Consider the following 14,593-nt stretch of genomic DNA (forward strand, 5'->3'; position numbering starts at 1 on the left):
TTGATGAGAGGGCGCAGGTACTGCTGATGCGGAGCGTTGAAGCGAGCGAGGATGGCGAGCCACCTTGTGAACATAGACGGCTTCAGCCCGCACATGCGACGCAGTCGCTCCTTTTCCAGCACCTCTTGGCTGCACCTCTGCGCGCGATCCATGCAGGCTGCGGAGCCCGAGGCGGTAGATGGAGCTGTCTTCGCATCGGACTCCTCTGTCGCAGCTGCAGGCTTCTTTGATGCGGCTGCCATTGTGGTGAGCTGCTTCTTCTCCTCGCTGATGTGCTTTTCCACGTGGGCAAACATGCAGTCCGCGAGGAAGCGGAACGTGTTCATAGAGGTGTGCCCCATCCGTGCAAAGTTGGAGAGAGCGCGATAGGCCGGCAGCGGCTCCAGTGGGATGCGCTTGTGCAGCACCGGCATGCGGCGCGCAATCATGTTGAGGAACGCCGGTGACGGCACTATCTTCGCGCGCGCCAGCGCCGTCAGTACGCGCACAAGCTCATGCGGGTCGCGATAGTCGTTGATAAAGAAGGTTAAGTAGTTGCCGAGGAGTTGGAAAAAGGCCAAGTCGCGCTTACGGTGCCCCGCGCTGATTCCCATGACCACCAAGGCGCGGTACACCGTCGCGGACGTAATCTCCTTCTCGGCGTGAGCCAGAATAGCGTCAGCAGAGCGCTGCGCATCGGCTGCCTGTTTCTCGGCCACGAACACGGCACCGTCATCCTCGCACTCCTCGCTGGCACCCCTAGCCTTGGTACTGTGACCCTCACCTCTCCCCGTCGCCCCAAATGCGCCGGCAGCGGCGGACGTCGACTCTGCCGCGCTGGAAGACGACTGCTGCTCCTGCTGCCTCCTCCTCTTCGCCTCCAACTGCGTCGCCGCGGCGGTGGCGAGCTGAGCAATGCGGTCACGCACCATATCCTTGTACTGGGTGCCGTAGCGAAGCATGGTAGACCGACTCCAGTGACTGTCGACAATGTCCAGCAGCTGTGATACGTGGAACTCCTGCAGGCGCTCCATAAGAACAGGAAACAGGATGTGCTCCTCCTGCGGCGACACGAGGACAATGTTCTCTGTAGAGCGCAAGTAGGCGGTTGCGATATCGGTAAGCGCCTGCACGGGAAGCTCGTAGTAGTACTGCTGCTGCTGAAGGATGTACGTCTCGTCCCCTCTCGCCTCCTCGACGACAGCGTCGTCGCCATCGCCTGCGGAGGTCCCCGCGAGCGCCTCTGCCTCGACTGCATCGTGAGTAGTTTTTGTAGGCGCGGCATCATCCGTGGCACTTGCATCGCCGTCACCGGCATGGCCGCTGCGGCGTCTTTTCGCTGCCTGCGCCGCTTTGCCGTCAAAACCCGCTGCTGCCACTCTCCGGTAGAGCGCCGCGGACTCTGAGATGGCCGAAAGCGGCGCGGGGGCGGCGAAGGACGAGACACTGACAGTGCTGATGCAAGCACCCTCTTCATCGGCATCCTCCATCAGTTCGGCGACGCTTTCTTCAGTGGGCCGGATGACGCGTCGCTGCGTCCCGGCCCACCGCTTCTGGTAGTGAGAGGCGCAGCCGCACGATACGGAAAGGCATGCGAAGGCGCCGGGAGACGGCGGTGCGACAGCCCGCAGCGCCGGCGCCATTGAAAACCGCTTCATCGCTGTCAAGAAAGCGATAGAAATGCAAATCTGGTGAGAGTAGGTGAGCCAGCAGAGAGGAAAGCAAGCGAAGAATGACCATGTCGATGGGTGGGTGGCACCGTTCGGGGGACAGTGCGACATGCGCATCCAGAGAGAGAGAGAGAACGCATTCAAGGCGGCGGCGTGCAACGGAGACACGGTTGGCTGCGCAACACATCCGTGTAGGAGCACGGTGAAGCTCCTTCGTGACTCCAGCCACGCAGAAGGCAGAAAGCAGGACAAGAGGAAAAGGCTAGAGGCACGCCCCCTCCTGTCTCCATCCCTCTTTTTGTGCGTGTGTGTGTACGTGCGTGCTTCTGTGAGAGTAACCAGCGCTACAAACGTCTCGGGACTTCACTCCACGCTTGTCTTGTAGAGCGCATTCCCAGGCGCGTTTGTGTGACAGAGCTCCGACATCTTCAACGACAAAATCAGCATCGCGGGCAGCCACTCGCCCTCCACATCCGAAGGCGCACACACCACAAACCCTTCAAGAACACAAACGCGTCACTCATGATTGTCTTGCATGTCCGCCGGCACGTAGTACGCCATGCACGCGCGCGCGCGAGAGAGAGGGGATGCCCCCGAAGCCGTCCCCCTCCAGCCGCCCTCCACAGATTCGCTACCTAGACCCTCACGTGGCACTCAGTACAGCGCCTTCTTCAAGTACGCCGACATTGCCTCCTTCGTCTCCTCGGAGCCGAAGCGACGCGCCAGCTCGGCAATGTACAGCCAAACTGGTCTCTGGCGCTGCAGTCTGCGCAGCGGTGACCTGGCCATCATCTCAATCACGGCGTCCACCTTGGCCGCATCGCAGTGCACGTGGCCCAGCACCTTCAGAAAGTCGTCGTCCGTGTCCGACGAAGAGATGCGGCTGTTGGACAGCTTGGTGAGCACAGCGTTTGTGACCGTCTTCTCCATCCACGCCGGCATAGTCCTCGAAAGCCCCTGCGCGGCTGCTTGGGAGGCAGGCGTTGTGTACGGAACGTCGGCCTCGAAGTGCCCCTGCTGGAAGAGCTGGGCTCCTTGCAAGATGCTGTAGAGCCCCGCCTTCTTGATGCTGAATGCAAACAACTCAAAGTCCTTCGCCGTCAGTACCGCCTTCACGGTGACCATGCGCTCGAATATGTACACGAATTCACCATACACGGAAAGGGCAGCCTTCGCCACCTGCGGGAGGTTCCCTTCGGAGAGCCCTTCCCACTTCAGCGATTCGCGGCGCGGAGAAGATATCGCTCCTTCCACCGCTCCTGCTGCGAGCGTCTCGGCCCACTTCAGGGCCCACTCTTGGCGGGCCTCGCGGCACCGCTCCTCTCGATCTACTGCCACTGCCCTGGAGGCGAGGAGCTCCTGCACTGCTGGGTACTGCACCTTATTGGCGCGCATGCGCAGCAGAACGGTACACTCCAGCAGCCGGTCTGCTATCGAGCTGGAAGCCACCTGCAGCTGAACGAGCCGGTCCACCTGTGCGCAGAGAAGATTCATCACTTCGCGAATGCGCTGGCCTTGCAGCGAGGTCTCTTCGTAGCGCCTGCTGAGGGCGTAGAGGATGTCTCCCATCGCGGCCACTTCCGCGGCCCGAACGAGTGTATGCTGTGCCTCGCAGGTGGTCGTGAAGAGTTCAACAAAGTCGTCCGTGCGCAAGCTCTGGAATACGGCCGGCGCCTTCGCCGCAGCCTTCACAGCCGCCTTTGCTAGAGGAAGCGCGTAAGCGCCGGCGGCGCCACGCTCGACGAGGCGGTCCATCACCACCTGCAGAAGCGTCGAAGACTGGCTTCGCGTGTGACGCACGACCTGGAGGAGAACAATGAGCTGCTTAGCATTGAGGTGCGGCACAAGTGGAATGAGGAGCTCGTCCACCATGCGGGTCGCAGAGATGCTGAATGGAACCCCCAGATCCCCGGCAAGGTGAAGCAGCTCAAGGAACTCGTCCGGATGCAGGTCTGCCACCTGCCGGATGCGGCGCGCCACCACTGACTTGGGTAACCGCACGGGCTTTTGCTGTGCCGTGCCTAGATGTACCTCTGCAGCGTTCATAACAGAAAACGGCTTGATACTCGGCTTCGCCGCCGCCGCCACCGCCCTCTTACATTCACTGTCGCTGCTCACATGCCGGTCGAAGTTCGCTGCTTCCAACTCGAAGGCGACGTTACGCAGCGTCTGGTCTGCCAGCCGATGCAGAACGGTTGGGTTGCCATCCCACTTCGCCAGCTTCAGCACCGTGAGGAAGCGGTAGAGCTGGCGGGTCGAGAGAGTGCTGAAGAAGTGGCCCGCGCGCGGCACTTTTGCGGACGACGGCGACGATGCAGGAGAGGTGGAAATGGCGCGGGCAGAGGTGGGCGTGCCGTCCTCTGATGCTGCGGCGTCCGCGCTGCTTGCGAGCTCCCCCTCCAACGCCTCATTCATGCTCACCACACGCTGCACCATCGTGTCCCAGAAGCTCGCTGGCGCCGGACACCCCGTCAAGTGTACCGACCACATGAGGCCAATCAACCCCTCCGCCTTCGCGGGCGAGTGTGCGTCTTGGCTGGCCCTCATCACAAGTGCCCCGATGAAGGATGAGATGTCGCTAAGTGGCTCTGCCGCCTGGCCTTTCGCGTGTCGGCGCACAGCGGACTTCAAGGCGAAGGCACAGTTGTTCAAGAGCGCGCGCGCGTCCCGCGGCTCGAGCTCATTTTGCTGCAGCGCCTCTGTGGCCCAACTGCGGATCAAATCCATCACGTAGGACTGACGGACGCCGCAAGCGACGGTGGCGAGGTCACCAGGCCAGCGGAAGCGCAGCAGCCGACTCGCGACCACGAGCGGCACTCGTCGTTCCTCAACGAGGGTGCAGGCCTTCCTAAGCAGCGCGCTCTTCTCCAGCCCGCTGAGTCGAACACCTCGCAGCTGTCGCTGCAAGTACGCTGCACGCTGACGCGTCGCAAGAGATGGGGACTGCGCCTGCTCCTCCATCCGTGCTTGCTGTCGAATGTAGGACGCGGTCAGGTTCACGTAGCGGGTGCAGTCCTCCGGCGTCTCGAGCAGGTGGACATTGTCAAGCGCCTTGGCCAAATCGTGCTTGCTCTTCACATTCATGATGTTCTTGATGCGTCGCAACGCGACGTGGTCGATGGGCAGAGAAAGGTGCGCGTCGCCTGCGACACCGCTGGAACCGTACACATACGGCAGCAGTTGAGACACCAGTGAGGCCTGGTGCGGCTCTTTATCACCAGCCTCCTGTACATGCTCCTGATCGGCTGCCGGTGGTGCATCGTCGCTGTCGACGTGGACATTAGCATGCTCCTGCTGCGCTAGGACAGCTTCAGCGCTGGCGTGTCGTAAGGCTGTGCAAACCGCTGCGGCAGCGGCCGCAGCGCTGCCGCGCACACAAGAAGAGCGAAGCGCCGTTACAAGTTGAGAGTAGAGCCGCTGAGTCCTCATTTCGCATCCACCGGAGCAGGAAACAGATATGAAGAATACAGAGGAGTGAGTCAATCAAGGGATGATGTGGCGGACGTGTTGGCAGGCAGGTGGGGGAGTGCCGATAGAAGCTGATGAACGCGTGCGCCTTCCTGCGAGTAGACTATGTCAATGAGTGGCGCGTCCACGTCGACGGTTCCATCGGGGCCACGGAGAGTACGGAGAGCGGTGTGCGCATGTGTGTGTGTGTGTGTGTGAAGTACACGAAGGAGAGAAGCGTGCAAGGCAGCGCATGAGTGCGATAGGAGCGTGAGGGAGGGGGTAGGGGACAGAGAAAGGGACGGATGGGGAGAAAGGCACGAGTGCGCCAGGGAGGAGGGGGCGCGCCGGCGTGTATTCGAGCGTGCATCGTGTTACCCGCACCGATGCATGGACGCATGCCATTGCTTGAGTGACTCGAAAAGGGAGTCCTCGAGAGAGAGGGGGGAGAGAGAGACAGACAAGGCGCTATATATGGTGAGTAAGCAGGGCGTCGTAGTGTGTGTGTACGAAGTGCCTGCGCCGCCGTGATCCGCGAGTATGTTACGCAGCGAAAGGCACAACCAAACGGCTCCTTGCCACCTTCAGCGGTACTTGGCATTCGTGAGGCACGAGAGAGCACAGGCCACCTGTGAAAGCACCTTAGTGCGCGCTTCGCGCTCCTGCACCCACCGCTGGACGGTAGGGGCCGCACTGCAGACAGGGCTGGCAGCCCATGCAGGTGCGCCCGCACCCCAGACAGTTCCAAGCAATGTGATGGGCATCACCGCAATCCTCCAGCGCTGGGGGCATACTGAACAAGGACACGGATGCGGTCGAGCGAGGGTGTTTATGACGCCACTGCCAATTTCGCGGCACTGTAGGCGCGTGTGGCGCGGTCAGCCGCTGCCAAGCTGCAAGCTGGAAGTCGGTGGCCACCACATATCTTTCCAGGCTTTCTGGGCGAGAGGCAACCGGCTTGAATATTCTGACGTAGCGAAACAGCGCTTGCGTGGCTTCGAGGACTTGCGCAGAGTGATCGCACTGCAGCACCTTGGAGACGAAGCACACGGGAAGCACGGCAGACGACGATCGCGGTGCAGAGATGCTGCGACTGATGCGTCCTTCAGGTTTGCTTGACCGGTGCGGCGCCGCATCGGTAAGGAGGTCGGGCATGAGGCCGCGCCGCTGGAACAGTTTACTGGCCAACAGCAGAGTGCTTAGTGCCATATGGTTTTGCGCGTAGGTCACGGAAAAGGCGCGTTGCCCCTTGACGACAGAGACGCCGTCGTGGAGGACCATGTCCACACACCTCGTCTGAGGTGCGGTGTGCGCGGACGACAACACGCGCGGTGGTGACGTTGTTGGCGCTCTCATGAGGGATAAGGCACCTTGCACAGTTTGCAGGATTCGCTGGTGCTGGAGGATGTTGCCTCGAACGGCGACAAGGCCCGGCATTGGGTCGATGGACCGCTGATCCACGGCAACGACCATTGGAGGCAGTACCGACTGCGGCGCGTTCTCTGGAAGGTGCATCAGCTCCAGCGCCACCTGCGCGAATCCGCCGGGAGCCGCGGCCAAGTCCACTACCGTGGATGGGCGGAGTCGGTGAAAGATGCGGTAGCGGTCATTTATCTCCAAGAGCTTCAGGGCGGACTGACAACGATACATAAGCCACGGCTCGATGCGGAGAAGATGGAATGAAATCGGGCCGTCCGCACCACTTTCGCATGTCTTATACGCACTGTGTGCGAGTGATGCGTGCTGTGAAGAGTGGGTGTTTCTGTGTGCGAAGGTAGACAAGCGTCACGAGCGAGTCGGAAGGAGAGAGGGGAGATGAGGAGGAGTCTTCTTGCGGTCATACGCCATGCTTTCATGTGTATTCGTGTGGCGGCGATCGAATGCGAGACAGGCGCTGGAGATACGGTGGGCAACACCTCTCGAATTGGTGATCGATGGTGCCTGTAGCAGTGCACTGGGCAAGGGCACAAGCGCGATGTTTGAGCGTTGTGGCCCAGAGACGCACAACCGCCCATACATGAAGGCACAGCTAAGAACGCGCGAGTGCGTTTCATGGGCGCGCGTTGGAGGCATGTGAGGCCGCGATAACAACCGGTATGCAATGCCAGGCACGCAGAGGGAGGAGAGAAAGATCAGAGATGAAGCAAACACACACACACACACACACACAACATAGTACACGACGAAGGGGGCAGACACGAGGAAAGGACACACGCGCCGCTCCACGCAAGAGCCAGCAAAGAAACAGAAAGAGGGGCAGCGCTGATGCTGGGGCGGTGCGCAGGGGGGCGGGGAACAACGGCACCGGATCATCTCACACGACGCAAAGAGAGGTGCAGACGCCCGTGTGCGTGGGCAGGGACACACGAGGGTGAGCGAAAGGGAGGAAGAAACGGAAACACGAAGAGCGCTGCACGTACCAACACATGCAGAGGAATAGAAATACTCTATGGGCAGGCGGGGGCAGATGAAGAGTAGAGGCACCGAGTCCACCTGCAGGGGACCGCACAACGGCTGCCTGTCTTCCTGCTGCCTTGACACTACGAACGTCGGACGTGTCTAGCACGAGGACATGCAGTGCACAGAAGGGGCAGTCAAAACCCCTTTTGTCTCTTGAACAAGGAGAAAGGAAATATAGATACTTCTGAGACCCGTAGTGGTAGTGGTGGTGTGGACACACATAAGGTGCCTTTTCCGCTGGATCGGACCGGCGCTGATAACAACCGCAATGCATCCGTCACCACACCAGAACGCGTATACGCATGCATGAACCCACCCAAATGCTGTCCTGCGTGCTCTCTTTCCACGTGCGAACAACGTTCGTCCCCTCCCCTTCCCACTGCTCCGTACAGCGACTACTCGAATGAGGTCATTGGCCTTAGAGACTTCATGAGCGCTTCAGCAGCCTCGCTCGTGCCTGCGCGTGCGTCAACGCTGACAACCCCTGCGACGGCGAGCGGTACCCCCGCGTACAGGGTCGTCCATCCTCGCTGGCACATTGATTCCACCGCGGGCCTCAAGAGAGCCGCAATTGCGTCTCTTGCACCATCTTCACCGCTCTTCACCGCATTCTCGAGCATGTGGTTTACCGCCTTGAGTATGCCGGGGTGAAGCTCTGATCTTGTTCGCTGTCCCACCATCCCGCCGCCGCCTCTTCGTCCCGACATATCCGACAGTGTCCGCTCAACCCGCAGAGTTGCTGGAGGGGCCGGGGCAGCAGCAGCAGCCGGGGCGACGGCGGTGCTGGAGGGAAGAAACAGGCTGCCTGTCACGGTGAGGGGACGCGTCAGCAGCGTGTGATGCAGCGGAAGTTGCGCTGAGCAGACGAGCTGCGGGGTCCCGTTTCGACTCTTTGGAGGCGACGGAGCGGCGCCGAGAGACGAGATGCTGGCACGCGTGACAGCAAGATCGTGGGCCGGGCGCAGCAGCGGCGATGACAGCTCGCCAACCTCGCCGGGGCACCTCGAAGAGGCACCGGCGACAACCGTCTTCATTGCAGGGGAGCGTAGAAAGAACGTGTCCGTCGGCAAGGAGAAAGCCGTGCTCGCGCTGTGAAGAGCCTGTGACTGCCCTTGCTGCTGACGGCGATGGAGGCGCCGCCGCCGCTCCTCCAGCTGGCGAGTCAAGCGAGCCAGCTCGCACTCGTACAGTTGCTCCACAACCCTGGCGGCGGGATCGACACGGACGCTAAGCTGCGCCAGCGCCTGAGCCGCCGTGCTGTAGCTGTTCGAGACATCCCACAAGAAGCGCATGAGACGCACCAATGCGTGCATGTCCTCGCCATTCTCTTTTTCCGCTGCGTAGAGTTCGAGGTGCTTCTCCATGACAACCACCTCGATCCAGTCCAGCTCACTAAGACGCTGTGAGGCACGCGACGGCCGCACGCTGAGAACCTGTGCGGGGAGGCAGTTTACCAACACCTCGAGTATACCCAAGCAAAACACCGCCACCTCCATCACGTCCGGCGTGACTGAAGAGCCGCCAGAGATGGCCCTCCGGTACAGCCGCGACACCGCCTCACTCACCCATGCCGGTAGCGACTCCGTCGGGTAGATGTCGGCGTCAGATCGCGCGTTGCCAAAGCAGCTCCACTTGAAGCGCACAGCGGAGGGGGTGTTGCCACACAGGAAAAGCGACAGTGGCAGCGGACACCCGTGGATGAGGTCGGCGTGATGAAGCACCCGCAACCCTCGCAGGCCCTGTGTCACGGCCTCCAGCCAAAACCGGCTGCTCAGCACCCCAGCGCCAACTGAGAACGACGATAGCTCATGCGCTGAGAAGGCCCCGTGCGTTCTGCTGCAACGTCTGGCAAGCTCCGACAGCGAGCCCCGGGGGAAGTACTCCAGCTGCAACAGATGGACCTCTGGATTGATGCTGTTCTGCGGTGGCGTGCTGACACTGTAGTAGCGGACAATGCAGTCTTCCGCCTCCAGCCTGTCATCTGCAGTGAGAACTGCCGAGTACTGATCCCGCGGCTCCAGAGGGGACTCCCTGTTCGTTGTCTCTCGGCACGACGGAGGGTTTACGGAAAGGGTGAGACAGCGTAGCTCGGCAAGGTTGAAGGCTGCGGCAGGCACTTCCTTCACCGCATACGGCAGGCCGTTGAGCCGATGCATAGCGAGCCATGTGACGCCGTTCACCTCGACGCACAACGGAATAGCGCGGCGGCCGTCTTCTTGCTTCGCTTCCCGGACGTCGCTCCCTCCACAAGTCGTGGTGATTCTGTGCAGGAACTGAAAGACGTGGTGTGCCTGGAAGCGATCGCCCGGCACGTCTTCCTCGCTCGTGTCGTTTGCCTCCAATGGGTCTGAAAAAGACTCTGCCAGGCGGCAGCCGATCTGTGCGGTAGCGGAGGTGTCTGCGTGCTCCGAAGAGGGGGCACTCGCGCTTGCGCCAGCCACCACGGGGGCCTGTGCCCCACGTGCCCACGAAGACTCAGAGGAGATGCACAGCTCTGCTACCTCTCTGCTTGATGACGGGCGCCGTTGCAGCGCCGGCGGAAGAAACTGCAGCCGTGGTGAGTGGTTTGCCAACCGGGTCAGGCTGAGGGATGGAAGAGGCCAAGCAGCCGCCCTCGCCTCTCGGTCGTATGGCGCGAGGGCCGCCTCCCACTCTGGCGCCGGCTGCGCAGGGGGTGCACTCGTTACGCGGAGCACTTTGAGTTCCTTTACAGGACTCGGCTGCGCGGTCGCAGAGAAGCCGGCATTCGCGACGGTGTGACAAAGGCAGTTTGGCGATCCGTGGCTGCTCCAGGTGCTGCCGCTACCCCCTGCGCGTAGGTCAAGAGGACTTCGAGCGTGCAACACCTTCTGAGCTCCCCCCTCTTCAACGGAAGTTGGTCTGTAGGGACAGCTCGCCTCATCGCAGTCGCTCCACGCCGCCTCCTCGTCTCCTTCGTCATACTCAAAATGCAGCTGTCGGCCAGCGGAAACCGTGCCGCAGCCCGTGGAGGACTCGGAGTGCGACTCCATGTTGATTGGGTTTTGCGTAGGACGTTGTGGCAGCGGCGAGGCGCTGTCACTCGTCGCACACTTGCCCCGCTGTGGCTGCTTCAGCGACGATGTACTTGTCGAAACATCGAGCAGCTCGCCGGAAGAGGCCGGAGAGGCTCCCGTTGCCAGGGGACCGTGCAGCGGTATGCTGCCGGAGGCCGCCCCGACGGCGGCCACCAACGGCATCGTTGGCTGCGCCCCGTGGCAGAAGAGACTCTGTACACTGAGCGGCTCGATTTCTGGCAGCGCGAAGCTTACTGAGACACCAGGATGGACTGCTGGGGACGATGACGACGAAGTCGCAGCTGCGTTTGTCTGCGGATCCGTGCGGATGACGCCTGCGGTCGACTGCACATCTCGCATCTGCGCCGTTATCCGTGTTGTGTGGCGGCCACATCCATTAACAACGACTGCTGCACCAGGCGGTTTGGTGGCCTTGTACTGTTCGAGCAAGACGCTCCACGTTCGCCCGTGTTTTCCGCTGCGGCCGCTCGCGGAGAGGAAGGGGTTGGCTAAAGAGAGGCGCTCTTCCGTGTCGACGTCCGGAATAAGGAGAGCGGCAGGGGGACCGTGAGCAGTGGACTCTTCCATCCGCGCGCGGTGCGAGGCACCTGGGGGGTTCGAGGGAGGCGGTACGAGTTGCTCGTACAGGACGACTGCCGCGTCGGGGCGGACGGCCGTTCTCTGCAGAGCAGCCGCGAAAGCCGCCTGGTTTTCGGACAGGTCGTGCTCAGAGAGAACAAAGTCGGGGGAGGCGCTGTCAGGCGCTGCGCCCAGCGTGAGCACCGAGAGGTTGGTGGCGTACGGCTCGAGTGTTCGGTACCGGCTGAAGGGGTTGCGGCTGGGGGCAAGGTAGTCGCGCTCTGCGGTGCTAGCAGGTTCACCGTTGATCAGGAATCGACACATGTTCAGCTGACTGTCGCCTTTGATGGGATCGATGACGTGATTGGATATGTACTGCTGCTGTTGTGACTCGAAACTGAGGCTCTGGACCTTGGAGCGGAAGGACTGTGACGGGGTCGTCTGGCGAGAGAAGGCACGGCGGGCCGACCTCTGCGGGGTGATAGACTGGGAGAGCAGCTGTGAGCGGTAGCGCGAGTGCGAGTGCCCTAGGCTGTACTGTGTCGTGGAGTTGTCGTGGAGTCCGACAGGGCCAGGCGTGCGGTTTCCCAACGGAGTATGCGGCGATGCGGGAGTGTTGCAGCGGTCCAACTCTTCGGGCTGCACTTCGGAAACGGAGATCGCTGTAGCCGTCCCGTCTTGCTCACTGACAAAAACGGATCGCCCACCAGCAAAGGAGGCCGCGTAGGACCTGGCGAGGCCGGAGGAAGACACAGAGAGACTGCGACTGGCGCAGCTCACCGATGACAAGCCACGGGGTGTGTGCGGACTGTTGTAGGGGTTGCGGCAGGGGTGGGCCGCAACACCGCCCGAGTCTTCGTGAAGATGCTGCAGCACCTCATCGACTGTGGCCTCAATCTTCTGTGGTGGACAGGCTGTGCACTGAGCCGGGTGGCTGAGACCGCACCACAGCATCCCTTCAGCGTCGCTGAGGTCTTCCCGCGAGGCCTTGGCACCAAGGGCGGGCGATGACTCTGTGGACAGCGAAACCTGCGCGGTTTGCAGTCGCACGGGGGCGGTGATCAAAAGGGCAACAGGGAACATCCGTGTCTCCATGTCGGTCGTTGGCCCCTTCGCGGCGGCGGCGGCGCAGGCCACCAGAGAGCGAAACGGCGTTGTGTTGCTGCAGAACTCTGTCGTTGCTGCTGCTGGTGCAGTTGCTTGTTCTTCGTCGAAGGCCGTCGTGGAATTCGGCTGTAGTGGGTGGATAGGGCTGCCGAGAGATTCATGGTCCGATACGGCAGTTCGTGGTGGCGTAGGATTGCCTTTGGTCTGCTTAACGAGCGACAATGGCCTTTGCTGCGTTTGCTGCCGGTTCTGCTGGCACTGACGAGTGTCTGCCACGTCAGAGATGCCTGTCAGGAGAGCTGTCTGTGACGGGGACACAAAAGCGGTGTCGGAACGTGAACTACACCGGCTCGGGAAGTGCGCCGCAGGCTGAGAGAGCGAGTATTCGCCGCGAAATCCGTTCGAGGCGGCGGCATCCGCCGTCGGAGACGGTGGGGGGCTCGTGGTGTGCGAAGCCGGTGAGGGTTTGCCGAAGAGGGAGCGTCGCAGAAGGCTGCGGTGAGCCGGGGTGCCCAGTCGATTGCCCTCGCTGGCTCCGCCGTCGTCGTTGCTCAGTTCGGATGCTCCGCTCGCCGAGCTGGAAGTAGAAGGCGGTGACACGTGTGAATGACGTGCATAGGCGCCCCCTCTTTCCGCGGAGTGCTGCATTGCGTCTTTCGGGCAGACGGATGCGTCGTTGCAGTTCGCTCGATCTTTGAAGGCAGCAGGCGTGGCAGCCGTGGCCACAGGAGCGATGGCGAAGGGAGTCACCGCCTGAGAAGAGCGGTGGCCATTCGCTCCAGTAAGCTTCGGCGGCGTGCAGAGCGTTGCAGTAGATGCTGGCTGCATCACCTTAGGCCCCGCGGCCGCGGAAAAGGCTTCTTCCAAGTTGACGGAGACCTCAGCAGAGCGAACGATTCCTCGCAGCGGGGGTGGAGAGGCGAGGCACTCGGTCGGCACCGTGTCGCTCGCGCGCGAAAGGGCGTAGGAGGAGTCACAGTCGGTGGTCTGTGATTCGACTAGGCGTGCAATGGAGGAGCGGCTCGCCACGATCGCTTGTGCGCTTCTGGAGACAGACGGAGAGGCTCCACCCTCCTGTACCTCGCTGTCCGCCGAGGGGTGGTGATGCGACAGATACGATGAGGAGGAAAGCGGCAGCACGTACTGCCGCGTCTTGCTCGACCACTCCGACCGAGGCGACGGCCCACCGGACGCAATGGAAGACAAAAAAGAATTGTCCGCCTGCAGAGGCGGCAAAGTGGCACTCAAGACGCTTCCGGTAGCGTTGGTGGCCGTGAAAGCCTCCGTTTTTAGACCAAGGGTGGTTGTTGCATGTGCGAGAGTCGCTGCACTGGCCTTCCCCAGTGGCGAGTCCTCCTGGGTGCGAGAAGTGGTGTTGGGCTGATGAGGCACAACAGCAGGCCGTATCGGCGAGTCACATGACGAGGGTGAAGGGGGCTGCATTCCTATTTCCGTTTTCTGTGACGGGCTTGCCGAAGACTGCTTTGGAGAGACCAACCGAAGAGTGGCGATGACGTGGCCAGACAGTACCCGCGCTCACCCCGCTCAAACCAAAGATGCACCTCAGGCAGTTCAATGAGCTGATCGACAACAGACGCGCCCCCCCCCCTCCGCGCTGATGGAAGGCAGGGCAAAGGAGATGATGAGGCAGTGATGGCGGCGTCGCGACAGGCGAAGAAGGGAAGGAGAGTTCGTGCGGAGTGTAAAGGCACCGTGTATGCGTGTAGAAGCCGAGGAAGCGAAACGAAGCAAAAAAAAAACGAAAAAGCAGGCAGACTCAACGGAAACTGCTACACGGCTACGCATAGGCGCATGCATGAAGAAATGCGCAACTGCGTGAACACCGCCCACAGGCATCAACAAGACGTAAAAGCGTGCGGGAACCCACGCACAAAAACGGCCTCTCGGCAGTGCCTTCAGGAACAAGAGCAGGGGATTCAGCAGTGGCGAGCGTGAAGGCAAAGACAGCGAAAGAAAGGGGAGGAGGCCTGCACCGTCACAGGAGAAGGCATTCGAAAAGCTAGAGAGCGAAGCAAGCGCAGAATAGGCGTCGTACATCACAGCGATGAGTCACATTCAGCTTGAGGAGGAGAGAGGGAACGAGAGAGAAGTGCACAGAGGACCCGATAGGCAGTCAGTCGAACAGGCAGGCATGCACACACGCACACACACACAGAGTGAGAGAGCACGATTCTACGCGGGGATTCAAAATGACAAGACGGAAGGCAGGAAAGCAACGAACGAAAAAAAAAGTACACGCGGAGTCGGCGGCAAAATAAAGACGGGCGGGGATGAGGGAGGGTTAGCAGTTGCGGT

General features: G+C 61.3%; 4 protein-coding genes across 4 annotated transcripts; all 4 read right to left on the reverse strand.

Moving 5' to 3' along the window:
• Positions 1-1,488: 1,488 nt before the first annotated feature.
• Positions 1,489-1,836, reverse strand: LDBPK_310660 (hypothetical protein, conserved; the record flags this gene model as incomplete). The annotated part of the gene is made up of 1 exon (XM_003863108.1): positions 1,489-1,836. One exon carries the CDS (start codon positions 1,834-1,836, stop codon positions 1,489-1,491), a length of 348 nt encoding a protein of 115 aa, XP_003863156.1.
• Positions 1,837-2,303: 467 nt separating this feature from the next.
• Positions 2,304-5,078, reverse strand: LDBPK_310670 (hypothetical protein, conserved; the record flags this gene model as incomplete). Its single annotated transcript, XM_003863109.1, has 1 exon — positions 2,304-5,078. One exon carries the CDS (start codon positions 5,076-5,078, stop codon positions 2,304-2,306), a length of 2,775 nt encoding a protein of 924 aa, XP_003863157.1.
• Positions 5,079-5,738: 660 nt separating this feature from the next.
• LDBPK_310680 (hypothetical protein, conserved) lies at positions 5,739-6,746 on the reverse strand (the record flags this gene model as incomplete). The annotated part of the gene is made up of 1 exon (XM_003863110.1): positions 5,739-6,746. One exon carries the CDS (start codon positions 6,744-6,746, stop codon positions 5,739-5,741), a length of 1,008 nt encoding a protein of 335 aa, XP_003863158.1.
• A 1,205-nt stretch (positions 6,747-7,951) lies between these two features.
• LDBPK_310690 (hypothetical protein, conserved) lies at positions 7,952-13,720 on the reverse strand (the record flags this gene model as incomplete). Its single annotated transcript, XM_003863111.1, has 1 exon — positions 7,952-13,720. The coding sequence occupies one exon, from the start codon at positions 13,718-13,720 to the stop codon at positions 7,952-7,954; it is 5,769 nt and encodes a 1,922-aa protein (XP_003863159.1).
• Positions 13,721-14,593: the final 873 nt, after the last annotated feature.

Source organism: Leishmania donovani, chromosome 31 (genome assembly GCF_000227135.1).
Source record: "Leishmania donovani BPK282A1 complete genome, chromosome 31".
Lineage (NCBI taxonomy): Eukaryota > Euglenozoa > Kinetoplastea > Trypanosomatida > Trypanosomatidae > Leishmania > Leishmania donovani.